The sequence below is a fragment of the Citrus clementina genome, unplaced genomic scaffold (genome assembly GCF_000493195.1).
Source record: "Citrus clementina cultivar Clemenules unplaced genomic scaffold, Citrus_clementina_v1.0 scaffold_6, whole genome shotgun sequence".
Lineage (NCBI taxonomy): Eukaryota > Viridiplantae > Streptophyta > Magnoliopsida > Sapindales > Rutaceae > Citrus > Citrus x clementina.
In genome coordinates this window covers 16,526,076-16,543,068 of record NW_006262139.1, presented here as the reverse complement: position 1 = coordinate 16,543,068, position 16,993 = coordinate 16,526,076, and the positions used below count along the sequence as shown (strand labels likewise).

Below are 16,993 nucleotides of genomic sequence, written 5' to 3'. Positions count from 1 at the left end.
TAAGCAAATATTGAAAGGCTTGACGGCATTGTTCATCCCTCCATAAGCTTTTCATATTCATCGTATGAGTTTCCACCTATTTATCATGCATAAATCACTGATTGAAGGTCAACTAAGAAAAACGAAATAATTAAAATAAACAGGCAATATACGCGCGCGCGCGCGCGTGTGTAAACTAGGGTTCAGATGTGCAATCTTGAAAGCTCAACTAGTAAAGTACTAGAAATAAGAGTAAACAAAATGCAAAAAAGTGAGCTTGCCTATAAAAGATATAAAAATAAAACAAGTTGCCTGGTAGTGCTAGGAAGTAGGAAATATATATGGCAGAATGCATGCCCGTCCCATTTTCCCCATCCATCACAAACTGAAGAAAAAAGGCAGATTAATTGAATGTAAATTAAGCCGTACACAAATCTCCCGAAGATACTTTGCCCGACATGCAGATTAATTACCACCACGGCATTCATCTGCATGCGTTGGTTTTTTAACCAATGACGGCGCCGTTGGTAGTGCCTAAATCTTATCACTTATCAGAAAGATCAATTATGCACTTCACTAATGCCTTTATCTTTTAGGACCAGTGAACCAAACTCAAACCAACTACATATCTGCTGTCGATTCTAATTAATATCATTCGTACCTATTCAAAGCAATTAATTGCTTCATCAGATCAACTTCGAGTTTAATTTCTGAGACACCGGGGCAATGAACCCATCAAAACATCAAGGTAATTCGAGTTTCCATTTTGTGCTGCGAGTTTTGATCTGATAATTAATTAGCTTTTTTTCTTGCCTTTTTCTCCAACCAAATTAATATGTGTTTGTAGTTTGCTATAATTGATGCTTCGTTTCAAATGAAAAAATATATATCTAATAGCTTACTCCTGTATCCTTTTATTGTCAATAAAATATCAAGATTGATGGCTCTTTGACATCAAATTAAGAAATAATAATAATAATAACTACTCACTGCCCAACTCCTTGATCCCAAGATCTATGGTAGTGCGATAAATGTTATAGAGAGTTGCTTGTGGGAAGATTTATTTGACTAAGTGCCTGTTTGGTATGACTTATTTAAGAGCCATAAGTGCTTATTTAATCGTATAAGCACTTTTTAAATTTTTTTATGGTGTTTGGTTATTTTTTTAATAGAGTTTTTTTAGCTTAAATAAGCTAATTTACCTATACTAGTAAAAGCCCAAAATTTGAGCTTTTGGGAGTAGAGGCTATAGAGTTTTTTAAAAAATATATAATATAAAAAATATCACACAGTTTAATGGTTTAAAAGTGCTTTTTTTATTGACAACCAAACACCCAATGACTTTTTGTCCAAAAGCTCTATTGGTTAAGCTCTACTACTATAAGCTCTACTGTTATAAGCTCTATTTAATAAGCTGTACCAAACGGAGCCTAAGACTCTGATTTTGTTTTTTGTTCTCTTCCCTAATTAGTTTTATTCTCTCAATAGACAATTTTAATCTCTTATGTAGGGCCAGCTGTTTTTTTTTTTGGACTTATTATCTATGTTTTAGATGTTTAAGTCTGAATTAAACGATCAAAAGAAATTTTCCTTTAAGAAAGAAAAAAAAAGGCGTTCAAACCAATAAAATGAAGATTCTAGACGTTGCCGTGCATGGGATGGCAAGACATATGGATCCATGTACCATGGATTAATTGCATGTACAGCCCCGCAAATCCTAAACATTTGGTTACAAGTCTTAAATTTTTTTATCATACGTTATGCACTGAGAATATTCGTACTACTCTATAATTATAAAAAAATGTGTATCAGAAAAAAAAAAAGAGAGTAGAAAATGCACTAAATATGAGCATTATAATAGTCCTTTGTTGTAATCATTTTTGGGTATGGTGCGGATTAGACTTAACATCATATGATGTTATAATATTTTTTATTATTAAATTGTTTGTTAATATAACATCATCTGATGTTAAGTTGAATTCGCATTTTATTTTTTTAAAAAATGATATCTATAGTAGACTAGTTCTACTATGTTGACACAGTCATCAGTAAATGGCGTAGGTGTATATGAGAAACGGTAATTTGCGTATGCATTCAATTATTTGAAATAGTTGTCAGTATGGAAGCATTCATAAAGTCCTACGATCAATTTCCGTAGATAAAAATTTGACAATTTTCCACCTTGTAACAAGAACCTGGGCCAGAATATTGGTGGGAGAATAAGAAATAGAAATTTAGGGTTTTTGACCTAACCTTTAATTTCAACTTTTGACCGGATCTAAGTAAGTGTTGGCTGCCGAGAATGACTAAGGGAAGCCGCCGGCGACGAGTGAATTAGGCGAGGGGAGAGAGAGAGAGAGAGAGAGAGAGAGAGAGAGGAAGAGGAGGAAGGAGAGGGAGAGTTATGGGAGGGGTATTTTCGGTACTAGGGATGATTATTGGCTAATGTTGATGGGAAAAAAATTGAGGGGTTAGTTGTGAAAATAACAATTTTTTTTAGGTTATTTGTGTAAATTTCCCTTAGACTTAACATCATATGATGTTATAATATTTTTTATTATTAAATTGTTTGTTAATATAATATCATCTAATGTTAAGTTGAATTCGCATTTTATTTTTTTAAAAAAAGATATTTATAGTAGACTAGTTCTATTATATTGACACAGTAATCAGTAAATGGCGTAGGTGTATATGAGAAACGGTAATTTGCGTATTCATTCAATTATTTGAATAGCTGTCAGTATGGAAGCATTCATAAAGTCCTACGATCAATTTCTGTAGATAAAGCTAAGTGGATACACACGCAAATAAGTAAAGCATCATGTCCAAATCATCACCGGTGGGCTATGAATTGATTGACGGCAGCTCCCTGGATTAGCTCTCAATTCATTACGTTCAATTCCTTTATTTATTAAGAGTGCCTTGTTTATTAATTCGGTGAATAACTTATATTATCAAAATTACACAAATACGTTCCAACCTCTTGAAGATATATTGTGGCCGACGTTGCGTACCCGCCGCTGCAGCTTGCATTCATCTTGAGACGCTGACTTTTTAAGCAATGTCACCTGTTTTCTTTTTAAGATATTAAAAAATATTATCAGAAAATAAATGCATTTAAGGCTTTTAAAATTTCGTCTTTTTTCGACCCGCCAATCGAACCAACTATTTAAATATCCAGCCGTGATGCTTAAGAATGCACCTTCATTCTCAGAATTAATATTTCTTTCCATTTCTAAGCAATTGCTCTACTTGGAGCACTTAATTTCCTTTTAGAAACTCCCGATCACCTTTGCAATGAACCCATCAAAGAAACATCAAGGTTCGAGTTTTTTCATTCTTTTGGCTACTACTTTTGATCTAATCATTTTCAACTACCAAAATCATGGTATATTTTTAACTTCTTCTGTAAAGCAAAGCAGTAAAGTGTATAGTTGAATTGCAAATTTGTCACAGATGGTGATGGAGCCGACAAAAAGGCAAGGAGTTCTTATTTTCATTTACCGGCATTGGATGTTCCGCTTGCATTCCCTCAAGCAACTTCAACGACGTCCAAGTTTCCTCCTTGTGGTACGTAATTATAATAATCATGAGCTTATTTCACTTCTTATTATTTCTATATTAGTTAAGGTATGTTTGGAACTACTGTTATTCAACTTAATTTTAAAAGCGCGCTAACTAAAGCATTTGATAAACATCAAACTTAATTGTACTTTGGAGACTAATATATATCCAATATTCACTTGGCTTTTATGGTAGTAATTATGGATTAAAAGCCGCAACATGTTACCTTACCTTGTGATTACAAATTCTCTGTCATTAAATTATGTTAATTTCATTTTTTGGTCTTTGATTGTTACAGAATCAGACTACTACCAACTTGATGATCTCTTGACTTTGGAGGAGCAGGCTATTCGGATGAAAGTGAGAGAATTTGTGGAGAAAGAAGTAGCCCCAATAATGGCCGGGGTATTCTCCTTATCATTATTAAAATACAGAGTGATTAGCATCTTTAATAAACAAAAAAAGAATAAAAAGAACAAATATGTAAATTTGACAAAAAGATTTTTAAAAGCCAGAGCTACGATGACAGTTGTTTGTGTAAAAAATTAATTTCAAATTCTGCCTTAATGTAATTTTTTCTTCTGTTCAAGTATTGGGAGAAGGCAGAATTTCCGTTTCACGTTATTCCAAAGCTTGGTGTCCTGAATATTGCTGGTGGCACCATAAAGGTGATTTTTCAACTATTATCGTTTTTAACAAATTTTCCTCTTAATTAAATTTCGTGATAAGAAAAATTTAGCTTCGGATATTGAACAGCTGGTTTCTGATTCAGGGTTATGGCTGCCCTGGTCTCTCAATCACTGGAGCTGCAATTGCTCTCGCAGAAATTGCACGTGTTGACGCGAGTCTTTCTAGTTCCATATTGGTGCATTCCTCCCTGGCAATGCTCACCATCGGTGAGATTTTAATTTTTCATTTAATTCTATTAGAACATACAAATTAACTATGAACTTATAATATATAACTTGTATGGTCCTGTAAAAAATAGCAACAAGTGGATCAGAGGCACAGAAGCAGAAATATTTACCTTCTTTGGCTCAGCTAACTACCATGGCCTCTTGGGTAAGTAGCAGGCTCTTTTGATCCTTTATAATGACTCAAGATGTTGGCTACAATAACTAAAGTTAATTAACCATCTCAAATATGCACTTTTGTTCGTAAGGCTTTGACCGAACCTAATCATGGAAGTGATGCAAGTGCTTTGAGTACAGCCGCCACGAAGGTCCAATTTCTCAACCGATTACTTTTATATCTATTATGTTTAATTTGTGTTCTTCATTTTATTTAGAACTCAGGGTATGTTTGGATGTGTGTGGTTTTATTCTACGGCTGTTGTGAAATGGAATCACGAATAGTTAAAAATGCAGAAAAGTTTAAGCTAATTACAGTAAACAAGCACAAATGCAGCAAAGAATTTTTATAATGCAAGCTTATTGAATACATGTGAAACAGCAGGTTTCGTTTATCTCATTGTAGCATTTCATCAAACACATCTGCACTTTCGTCAAACACCTTGATTTTGAGCTCTAATGTTGTGCTTTCAGAGTTAAGCTGAAACACAATAACTCCAAACGTATCATCAATTTATATCGGCCAATATGTCATGCTATGTCATGTTCTTGCTGTTTCTTTTGATGGTCAGGTGGAAGGAGGTTGGATAATTGAGGGCCAAAAGCGCTGGATAGGAAACAGCACCTTCGCAGATGTTCTAGTAGTTATGGCAAGGAATACCACAACTAAGAAAATCAATGCGTATGTTAAAATGCTATATGATTAGCAGGATTTTTCTGCTTCATAATATGCACCTGAGAATTTTCATTTATATGGGACGCCAATTTCTTACATGTGGAGTGCTTTCTTTCCTCTGTTTATAGTTTTATAGTAAAGAAGGATGCTCCAGGACTAACAGCTACCAAAATTGAAAACAAAATTGGTCTTCGGATGCTCCAAAACGGAGACATTCTTTTCAAGAAAGTCTTCGTGCCTGATGAGGACAGACTGCCTGGTTTCAATTCTTTCCAAGATACAAACATTGTAAGACTAAAAGCAAGCTTTAATCTAATTTACTTTTCCTTGGTTTAATTAGGTGCGCGACTACACGATCTAAATGCTGGTCCAATATTAATTTTATATGTACTGCTAAATGTTCCAAGCTCAAGTATATTACTTTCTTGACACTTATTTAATTAAATACAGCCTCTCTCTGTCGCACGTGTGATGGTTGCCTGGCAAACTATCGGCATATCAATCGGCGTCTACGATATGTGTTACAGGTATTATTCTTGCTTGTATATGTTTCTGCTCTCCTCTTTTATGCGAATTCCTTTTGAGCTTTTAGCATGAGGCATTTGAAATTTATATGATCCAAAGGTACCTTATGGAGAGGAAACAATTCGGAGCACCACTGGCAGCTTTTCAGATCACCCAGCAGAAGCTTGCTCAAATGCTTGGAAATATTCAAGCAATGAATCTTGTTGGCTGGCGCCTTTGTAGAATGTGTGAGAATGGCAAAATGAGCTTAGGTCAAGCCAGCTTGGGAAAGGTATTTGATTCAACCGTCTAAATTAGAGCTCTCTGTTATTCGTTTGGTTAATTGAAAATTCTCAGGCGCAGACATCTGTGTTTCAAAAATGTGAATGGAAGCTACGTTATTAGCCATGACTACTTGAATAATTTTCAGGCGTGGGTCAGCGCGAGGGCTAGGGAAACAGTTGCTCTTGGACGTGAGTTGCTTGGCGGCAATGGAATTGTGACTGATTTTCTAGTGGGAAAGGTCAATCATGCAGAATGCTAATCTCTTCACCTAAATTTTAATCCTGGTGTTAAATAAATTTTAGTTCGGATGTTAAATTTTGAGTTGACCTAATATCTGTGTATTGGATGAAAATGCAGGCATTTTGTGATTTTGAGCCATTCCACACTGGTGAAGGCAGCTATGATATTAACAACCTGATAGCTGCCAGAGAAATCACTGGTTTTGCAAGCTTCAAGCCTACGTCATCCGCGCAGCAAAGCCGCCTTTGAAGGTTCACCGATCATTTCCTGCCCTAGTTTGTTGGTTGCTTCAGCATATTCTGAATAAGAAAAAGCTTGTGTAGTCTTTTATGCGGAAAAGTTACTATGTGAAATGCTAGAGAGCTCTAGCTCTGTCCCCTCAGCTTCTTGTGTGAAATTGCAATTGAGGGCTCAGTTATTTATGCTGCTGTTTTTGCTTGTTCATGTTATCATTGTAATTCTAAATATAGTATGACTTATCGTTTATCCCTAAATTTACTTCCAATATTATAAATTTTAATCGGCATGCATATCATCGATGACTTATCGTTTGTCGTTTTGTTCATATAGGATGAGATATTAACAAACAGACCACATGTCATCTGAATTATTTGTGTAACCAACATGCGTAACCTCTATGCGCCCGGGCATACACTAGATGACGTTCCTTTGTTTCAGTGACAAACGACACGCCATCTATTAAAGTTGCAAAATAAGATATTGTTTGCTTTTTAGCATGAGCTGTGCAAAATGATCCATCTATAACCATTGCTTCACTGTCACCCATTTGTTGATCCTGAAACATATGTAAAAGCTCGAGACTTTAGTTCTCATATCATGTCACTTAATCGTTAATTTATCCTAAAAGCCTAATCTATTTGGTAAGGTGATAATAGTGGTAATACCTCGAGCTGCTGAGCAAAATGCTCTCGTTGTTGAAAAGGTTCATTTAACTCTGTGTATGCATTACACAGCTGGCAGCAAAAAGGCACTAAATGGGTGAATCAATGGTTGAAGATGCAAGAAAGTTGTTAGGACATTGAGAAACTAAAATGAATGTAGCTACATACGTACCTCTCGCTTGTTGACAAACAATTCAAGGCGCAAAGTTAAGCCTGGTTTCGATCTGTGCCCTTTTGCCAATGGACTCATATGATCTGTGGATAGTTCTTAATGAAAGTAGGATTCACAACATGTTTCCTCAAGGAAACGCTGCACCAGCTGCAAACAAGCCATTGAAATTTCAACAAACGTGACACACATCCAAAGCAGTAGAATCAAAAAACAATCAGCATACGAGTAGTCATCATGTCTAACAACCGAGTTGTGGTGTGTGGAGGAGGGCAGATGAGATTGAATCTTCCGCATGTATTCAACAAGTACTTGGTAGCAGCATTAATAGAAAGATTTTAGGCATGCAAATATTTGCTGGTCTCTCCATTTCCGCTATCATGTCCAATTTCCTGGATCAAGCAACACAAGCATAATAATAATGATTAATATCTTTAAGCCTCAGGTCCTAAAACAGGCTTAAGAGTTTTCAGAGACAATAATAATACCTGAATGGCGGCATAAAATCAATCTCTATTGGCTCATTCTCCGGTCCATTACTGTGGTATCTTATCTTGCAACTCCCTTTCAACTCCATCACCATCCCTGCAATTATAATGCCACAGTCATGCACATTGCAGAATTAATTCACAAAGTGTTTGATAATACTTCAATGTCGTATATATATACAGAAGCTTTACGCGAAAGCAAGTCGTTTGCTGGTTTCATCAAGCTATTGTAGTCGGCATAAGCCATCTAAAACTCACACATTGTGAGTTCTGGAAGATGAGTTAGATCCATTCCTTCATTTCTGTAACATTTCCCAATCTCACACAGGCGCCGAAATCCACCAGCGATCGATCTCTTGAGATTAAGTTCAGGGGAAACTCGCATGTACAGCTCCATGTCTAATTCATTATGGGGGGTAATGAATGGCCTGGCACTGGGCAGCAGCTCCCCCAGCTGAAGTACTCATCGTAGGTTCCCTTGCTATATATATTGGTGATTAATTAATTAATACAAGGTGAATAAGAAGAAAAAAAAGAACTAAATTAAACGAAAAGGGAAAAATATATAAAATTGATGTTTCTAGTATAAAATGATCATGCAGCTGCCAGCACACATTTCACACACCTCCATGAAGACATGAAGATATTAGTCTTATAGTGTCATCGACCTGGGAAATATACTTATAAATAAACCAACAACATTATTGGATTCAAGTACCCTTAAAATTCAAATATATTAAGCTGAAATTGATTGTTTTTATTGTCATTTATACTTAGAATTGTGTATCTTGCATCTGAGATTGCTTTAACTTTGGTGTTGGTGCTCTCAATATCATAAAAAATCATAGTTTGATGTTGATGCCTCTTCTGTGTATATCATCTCTTAATAGAGAATGATACATTGGAATAATTAATTGAAAATTAATACACATAGAAAATTTGAATTGAAATCTAACATTAATTAATTAATTAATTTTTTAATTATACCGGATAAAGAGATTTGAGTGCTTTCATCATGTTGCCCAGCTCTCAGAAAAAGTTCCATTAAAACTGTAAACAAACTAAAGGATGAACAATTGTAACATCCAACTTATTTGGGCACAGCTGATACAGCCCACTTCTCTTCATTACTGCCGAGGTCTCTAAAGTCTAATCCGTTTCTGACGTATTGTTGTCATAAAATCTTTATTAGAAAAAAAAAATCATCAATTTCTTCACGGGTGGCGCTATTTTAATCAGATTTTTAATTATAAACTAACCATGATTTAAATTAATTAGAACATCAAGGACAATTTGATGAATGTAAATAAAACTTTAATTCTCATAACATTTAACTATCACACACATTAAATATGCAATTATCCCTCTTTAAATTACACTAATCCAAAATTTCTCCAGCTTAAAACCTATTACATCGTAAAACTAAATTAAGTTCTGTCCAATAATATTATTAATAGAAAATCAAAACTGAATAGAGACACTTGAAAGGAAGCCTTTTTTTTTTTTTTCTCTAATTGAAGTTATAAGGGAAAAAAACAACAACAAACTGTCATTGCTAACTACATTAAGGAAATTTTTTTTTTTTAAAAAAAAGAGCGAGCGAGAGAGAGAGAAAATTTAGCAGAACAAAATATGAAGTTTCCAACAACAAATAATATCTCTAATTAGTCTGCACAAATTAGTTAAAGTGCTGCTGCTAAATTATATTATATGTAACTTACAATGACCCAAAAGTAGTCATCCAATATAAGAAAATAATAACATGTCAAATAAGTGAGAGGTCATGGTTAATTATGTTTAGATTTATTGTAAGGTATATGTAACTTAGCAAGATCAAATTGAAGTTTGAACGTTAGCATAAAGTGGCGTTCATATTATCTCTCCTGCCGATTTTCTCGATGCCATAACAACTTGTTTGCTCGTTGCCTTTGCTATGTAATTGCTGTTTTCATTTTCTTATGTTTTTTAAGAAACTAGTATTTATAGAAAGGAACGATAACTTGCTCCCCAAGTTAATTAATTCTTATCCTCTTATGTTTGTTAAGAAACTAGTATTTATAGAAAGGAACGATAACTTGCTCCTCAAGTTAATTAATTCTTACCCGACACGTAAATATAATTTTTTTTAAAATAAAAAATGAAATGGGGTCATTATATTTTGTGTCAAGAATAAAAATAAAAATAAAGTAGATGTTTCGGAACTTTCGATTTTAAATTTTAATTACTTGTTATAACCCAAAAAAAAAAAAATTACAAAAGACAAACTCCCAATAAAAATTATTTTATATCTCATTACGATTCAATTACTAGAATTGACAAAATTAATTACAGCTCCTTTCGCAGTGATCAATGTTTGAGGGAAATACTTCGGTGAGACCAGACGTGATGAGCAGATGTTTGGTGGTAGAATTCTGCGAGCAGGTGTCTCCTGTAAGAGCTAGGTAGCAAGGGAACAGGAGCAGGAATATTCTGCTCGTCCACGAATATGCCATTCGCGAGGCGAAACCCTTGCTAGAGGCATAGGGTCACTCCCGCTAGGGTTCGAGGCGAGGAGACCCGGTCAACGGCAGTTGGCGAGACGTGCCTTCCTATCCGAGAATCAAGGCACGAGGTTCATCTCCATTCGCCCATCATGAAGATAATGGGACATCCACATCCGAGCGTGGGGAGAACAACGGGCATAAACTGCGGAAGACCGGGACTCAGAGGAAGCCTATAAAAAGGTAGCCAACGAAGGTAAAAGGGTTAGATTTTTTGCTATTTGAACTAAGAAAAGAGAGAAAACAACCTAACAGCCATAAGATTTGTGGCAAGCGTTCCCCGAACCTTCATATCTGACTTGAGCGTCGGAGGGTTTGCGCCGGGAAAACAACCGGCGTACTCTGACCTGTCTGTGTGCGCAGGAACCTCTGGAGAAGAAGCTTTACGAGGAGAGATCCTGGTCGTTGTGAAGTTGATCGAGCAGAGACCCTGGTCGTAGAACGAGGATAACCAGAATCTCGTATCAACATTTTGGCACCGTCTGTGGAGAGCTGAGCAAAAAGCTTCTGTTGATAGCAAGAAGTGAGGGGAAGTAACTGAAAAGCAATGGAGGCAGGAGGAAGTAGTGCACAAGGGGGTGATATGAGGCTTAACGATTCTGTGACACTGAGGGAGATATCCAGTGAGGCACGGGAAAAAGCATTGTTCGACCGGATGGAACGGATGGAAAAGCAGATGGAGTCCTTGACAACCATTCTACATGAGCGGCAGAGCGAACGAAGGGTAACCCAGGAAGAAAGGGTGAGAGGAGATGGAGTGGCACCAGATCCCGGTAGTACGAGGAGAAGTCAAACCACCGGGAGACTTGGTGGTGAGAGAGGTAACATATCCCTGGGGGGAGAATTCCATAGAGAGGAAGAGCAGTCCCCGGCAAGGCAGATTTTTGACGAGGACGACGGGGTGACGAATGCAGAGGAAACAGTGCTGTCCAACCACTATCTGGCTCTGAAGTACCGGGTAAATGAGGTAGTTGGAGTGGTACGAGGAGACCAGAGGATCGCAAGAAGCTGCTACTCCCCGGCAGCAAGGGAAGCAATGCAGATAACATCCCTCGATACCCGAGTGGAAAACAAGAACGGCAGATAAGAACCTGTAGAGGATCTGGAAACAGTAAGCCTAGGACCAGAGAATCCGGGAAAGACGATCAGAATCGGGTCGAGACTTAAGGGAGAGCAAAAGCAGGAGTTGGTGAAATACTTACAGGCTCATGCAGATGTGTTTGCTTGGACACACGAAGACATGCCTGGGATTGACCCTGAGGTAGCATGTCATAAGTTGGCAATAAAGAAAGGCGCTCGGGCAGTAAGGCAGAAGAGAAAGTGCTTCAACCAAGAGAGGTATGAGGCCATAAATGGCGAGGTGGAGAAGCTCTTGAGAGCAGGGTTCATTCGGGAAGTCAATTACCCTGAATATATATCGAATGTGGTGTTGGTAAAGAAAACAAATGGCAAGTGGAGGATGTGTGTGGATTTCACAGACCTGAATAAGGCGTGCCCAAAAGACAGCTTCCCTTTACCAAAGATCGATCAGCTAGTAGATTCAACGGCTGGACACGGTCTGCTTAGTTTCATGGACGCGTTCTCGAGATACAACCAGATCCCCATGTACGAGCAGGATGAGGAGAGCACGGCTTTCATCACTAACCAGGGTTTGTTCTGTTACAGGGTAATGCCATTTGATCTCAAAAATGCTGGGGCCACCTATCAGAGGCTGGTGAACAAAGTCTTTAAGCCGTTGATCGGGAAAACCATGGAGGTGTATGTGGATGACATGATCACCAAATCCAAAATCCCGAAGGAACATGTCAGACACCTCGAGGAGACCTTTGGGCTTTTGAGGAAGTATAAGATGAAGCTTAACCCGGAGAAGTGCGCTTTTGGGGTCGAGTCAGGGAAATTCCTTGGATTCATGGTGAGCCATAGAGGGATTGATGCAAATCCCGAGAAAATCCAGGCGATTGTGCAGATGAGGTCTCCTCGTAACCTGATAGAAATGCAGAGCCTCACGGGGAGGTTGGCGGCGTTGAGCAGATTCATATCCAAGGCTACAGATAAGTGTCAACCATTCTTTCAAGTGATAAGAAGGGGGAAGAAAACCGAATGGACACCATAATGCGAGGAAGCCTTCCAGAACCTGAAGCAGTACTTGCAGCAAGCTCCACTGCTGTCCACACCGAGGGATGGGGACAAGTTATATCTGTATTTGGCGGTATCGGATCGAGCCGCCAGTTCTGTTCTGGTGAGAGAGGAAGAAGGAGTTCAGCATCCGATATACTACACCAGCAAGGCCCTACTCGACGCTGAGACCAGATACCCACCGTTGGAGAAATAAGCACTTGCCCTTGTAGTTGCGGCTCGAAAGTTGAGGCCATATTTTCAAGCATTCCCAGTCTCGGTAATAACAAACCAGCCATTGCGTCAAACTCTGCACAAGCCAGATGCTTCTGGTCGGCTCGTCAAGTGGGCTATAGAGCTGAGCGAGTTCGACATAGACTACAAACCCCGAGCAGCGGTAAAGGCTCAGGCAATGGCCGACTTCGTAGCAGAATTCACAGAACCCGAAGTATATTTAGACCAGCAAGATGTAGTTACAGACAGTGGCGAAGCTCAAGTATGGCAGATGTCTGTGGATGGGTCGTCAGGGGAGCAGGGTTCAGGAGCAGGGATTGTATTGGAAGGCCCTGAGGGAGAGGAGATCTTTTATGCTGTAAAGTTGGAATTTGCAGCCACAAATAACCAGGCAGAGTATAAAGCCTTGATCGCAGGTTTGGAATTGGCTAAGGCCGTGAAAGCAGACAGAGTTAAGATTAAGACTGATTCCCAGCTGGTTGCGAACCATGTCAGTGAAAGATTTCAACCAAGAGAGGAGAAGATGGAACAGTACCTGAAGATAGTCAGGCAGATGATGGGGAAATTTGAAGCAGTGGAGGTGATACAAATCCCTAGGGAGTAGAATAGTCGAGCAAACATTTTGGCCAGGATGGCAGCAGTAGCCGACCCAAAAATACCAAAGTCGGTCCTTTTGGAGGTGAAGTCCAGCCCTAGCATCGAGCAGAATTTGGGGGTGCTGCGGATAGAGCAAAAATGCTCATGGATGGACCCGATAATTTCATACCTCAGAGACGGGGTATTACCACCAGATAAGCTGCGAGCTCGGAAGGTTAGAGCCCAGGCCTCGAGATACACGATGATTGATGGGGTACTGTATCGGCGAGGGTATACACTACCTTTCCTTCGATGTTTGGATGAGGACGACGCGGATTACGTACTGAGAGAAGTACATGAAGGAATTTGCGGGAATCATTCTGGTGGGAGGTCACTGGCCCACAAGGTTCTAAGGCAGGGATATTTCTGGCCAACAATGCACCAGGATGCACAGGAGAAGACCAGGAGCTGTGTAAGCTGCCAGAATTTTGCAAGTTTCTCCAACCAACCCCCAGAGAAACTCACCTCCATGGCCTCCCCTTGGCCATTTGCTCAATGGGGGATTGATCTGATCGGCCCGCTGCTAAAGGGACGAGGAGCAGCAACGCATGCAATAGTTGCTATAGATTACTTCACGAAGTGGATAGAGGTCGAAGCCCTTAGTAGGATTACAGAGAAGAAAACGACAGACTTCGTGTGGAGAAACTTGGTTTGTCGGTACGGGATCCCTTATGCCTTGGTAACGGATAATGGCAGGCAGTTCGATAATCACAGCTTCAGAGATTTCTGCCGGAACCTCGGGATAGAGCTGAAGTATTGCTCGCCTGCTCACCCCCAATCGAATGGACAAGTAGAAGCAGCCAACAAAACCATCAAGAGGCTTTTGAAAACCAGGCTTGGAGCAAAGAAAGGTGCTTGGGTTGATGAGCTATCAGGCGTACTATGGGCATACAGGACAACCCATAAGACAGCAACGGGAGAGACACCGTTCGCCTTGGCTTTCGGACATGAAGCGGTCATACCAGCTGAGATAGGAACGACCACACACCGAACAGATCATTTCAACGAGCAAGAAAACGACGAGCAGATGTGTTTGAATTTGGACTTGCTGACGGAAAAAAGGGAGCAAGCAGCCGAGCGATCAGTCATTTACCAGCAGAGGGTTGCCCGGTATTATAACCAGAAGGTGACTGTACGGCAGTTCAAGGTCGGAGATTGGGTGTTAAGGAGAGTAAATCAGAACACCAAAGACTCGACTCAAGGAGTGCTCGGTCCGAATTGGGAGGGACCATATAGAGTCAAGCAGCTAGTTGGACTAGGAGCGTACAAGCTGGTTCGCATGGACGGCCACGAGGTGAAGCGCCCATGGAACGCAGCACATCTCAGGAAATATTTCCAGTAAGAGTTGTTGATATTTTCAAGTTCTTTCTGTTAGTATTTGCCGTTATTTATTTTATGAAGAAACAATTCGATGTAAGTTGAATCCTGCAATTGATAGAATGTCGAGGAAATTCAGTCACTGGGAACCGAAAAAATTTCTAAGGCATGCAAAGGCTCACCAAGTCTCAAAGCCTGTATTATGGCGAGACAGAAGCCAAGCATGCCAGGATCTGCTCGGCCACGAAAAGGCTAGCAGAATCCCAAGTTTTGAAGAAATCATCTAAGGCATGCAAAGGCTCGACAAGTCTCAAAGCCTGTTTTATGGCGAGACAGAAACCAAGCCTGCCAGGATCTGCTCGGCCGCGAGAAGGCTAGCAGAATCCCCAAGCTTTGAAGAAATTACCTAAGGCATGCAAAGGCTCGACAAAGTCTCAAAGCCTGTTTATGGCGAGACAGAAGCCAAGCGTGCCAGGATCTGCTCGGCCGCGAGAAGGCTAGCAGAATCCCAAGCTTTGAAGAAATTACCTAAGGCATGCAAAGGCTCACCAAGTCTCAAAGCCTGTTTTATGGCGAGACAGAAGCCAAGCGTGCCAGGATCTGCTCGGCCGCGAGAAGGCTAGCAGAATCCCAAGCTTTGAAGAAATTACCTAAGGCATGCAAAGGCTCACCAAGTCTCAAAGTCCGTTTTATGGCGAGACAGAAGCCAAGCGTGCCAGGATCTGCTCGGCCGCGAGAAGGCTAGCAGAATCCCCAAGCTTTGAAGAAATTACCTAAGGCATGCAAAGGCTCGACAAAGTCTCAAAGCCTGTTTATGGCGAGACAGAAGCCAAGCGTGCCAGGATCTGCTCGGCCGCGAGAAGGCTAGCAGAATCCCAAGCTTTGAAGAAATTACCTAAGGCATGCAAAGGCTCACCAAGTCTCAAAGCCTGTTTTATGGCGAGACAGAAGCCAAGCGTGCCAGGATCTGCTCGGCCACGAGAAGGCTAGCAGAATCCCAAGCTTTGAAGAAATTACCTAAGGCATGCAAAGGCTCACCAAGTCTCAAAGTCCGTTTTATGGCGAGACAGAAGCCAAGCGTGCCAGGATCTGCTCGGCCGCGAGAAGGCTAGCAGAATCCCAAGCTTTGAAGAAATTACCTAAGACATGCAAAGGCTCACCAAGTCTCAAAGCCTGTTTTATGGCGAGACAGAAGCCAAGCGTGCCAGGATCTGCTCGGCCGCGAGAAGGCTAGCAGAATCTCAAGCTTTGAAGGAATTACCTAAAGCATGCAAAGGCTCACCAAGTCTCAAAGCCTGTTTTATGGCGAGACAGAAGCCAAGCGTGCCAGGATCTGCTCGACCACGAGAAGGCGAGCAGAACCCCAATCCTTGAAGAATCAAAGGCATGCAAAGGCTCGTCAAGTCTCAAAGCCTGTTTTATGGCGAGACAGAAGCCAAGCGTGCCAGGATCTGCTCGACCACGAGAAGGCGAATAGAATCCCAATCCTTGAAGAATCAAAGGCAGGCAAAGGCTCATCAAGTCTCAAAGCCTGTCTTATGGCGAGACCCGAAGCCGAGCATGCCAGGATCTGCTCGACCATGCGAAGGCGAGCAGAATCCCAAGCATTGAAGAATTTTCAAAGGCATGTGGCAAAACCATATACCAAACCAGAGCCAGCTCGACCAGAGGAAGACGAGCAGACTCTCGTAAGTACAACACAAGAGAGTAATAAAAAACATTTCTATTAATTTGTTAATAATTAACAAAGCAGATAATCTTCACAAACATTGTTCGTTACAATACAAGAAACATGTTTAAGAAGACAGTGGGTCCGCAAGCCGAGCAGCCTCAGTCAGCTGGTCCACCTCAGGTGCTGGGGGAGTATCTCCAGTTGCGTCTGGGGGGGGTACTCGCCTCACCAGCATCAGCAGGGATTACACGGGGAGGAGAGTTTTCCTCCTCTATCACCATTGGCGCCACCTCTTTGGCATCCTCCTTTGCAGCCTCCTCGTCCATATGCTCGGCGACACCGGCTGCAAGGTCGTCCATCTTTAGATCAGGATGCTGCTTCCCGAGGATGGCCATGATGCAGCGATAGGAATGCCGAAGTCCCTGGTCGTACTGGTTGTCAGCCTCCTTCTCCAAGTTCTCGACCTGAACCCGATAGGAGTCGCGGAGGGATTCGAGCTGAGCCTCGTACATAGCCTTCTGCCTTTGAAGATCCTCCTTGACCTTGGTCAGCTCCTCCTCAAGGCCTTTTCCAGTCCCACGCGACCAAGAACCGCTAAGTTT

At 40.6% G+C, this 16,993-nt stretch overlaps 1 protein-coding gene across 1 annotated transcript; it reads left to right on the top strand.

The window, feature by feature from the left end:
• Positions 1 to 705: 705 nt before the first annotated feature.
• LOC18037981 (acyl-coenzyme A oxidase 4, peroxisomal) lies at positions 706 to 6,618 on the top strand. Its single transcript, XM_006429353.2, has 13 exons — positions 706 to 727; positions 3,436 to 3,549; positions 3,842 to 3,948; positions 4,134 to 4,211; positions 4,316 to 4,439; positions 4,532 to 4,605; positions 4,706 to 4,765; positions 5,186 to 5,295; positions 5,418 to 5,577; positions 5,740 to 5,816; positions 5,914 to 6,085; positions 6,224 to 6,316; positions 6,436 to 6,618. Exons 1-13 carry the CDS (start codon positions 706 to 708, stop codon positions 6,565 to 6,567), a joined length of 1,323 nt encoding a protein of 440 aa, XP_006429416.2. The 3' UTR covers positions 6,568 to 6,618.
• Positions 6,619 to 16,993: the final 10,375 nt, after the last annotated feature.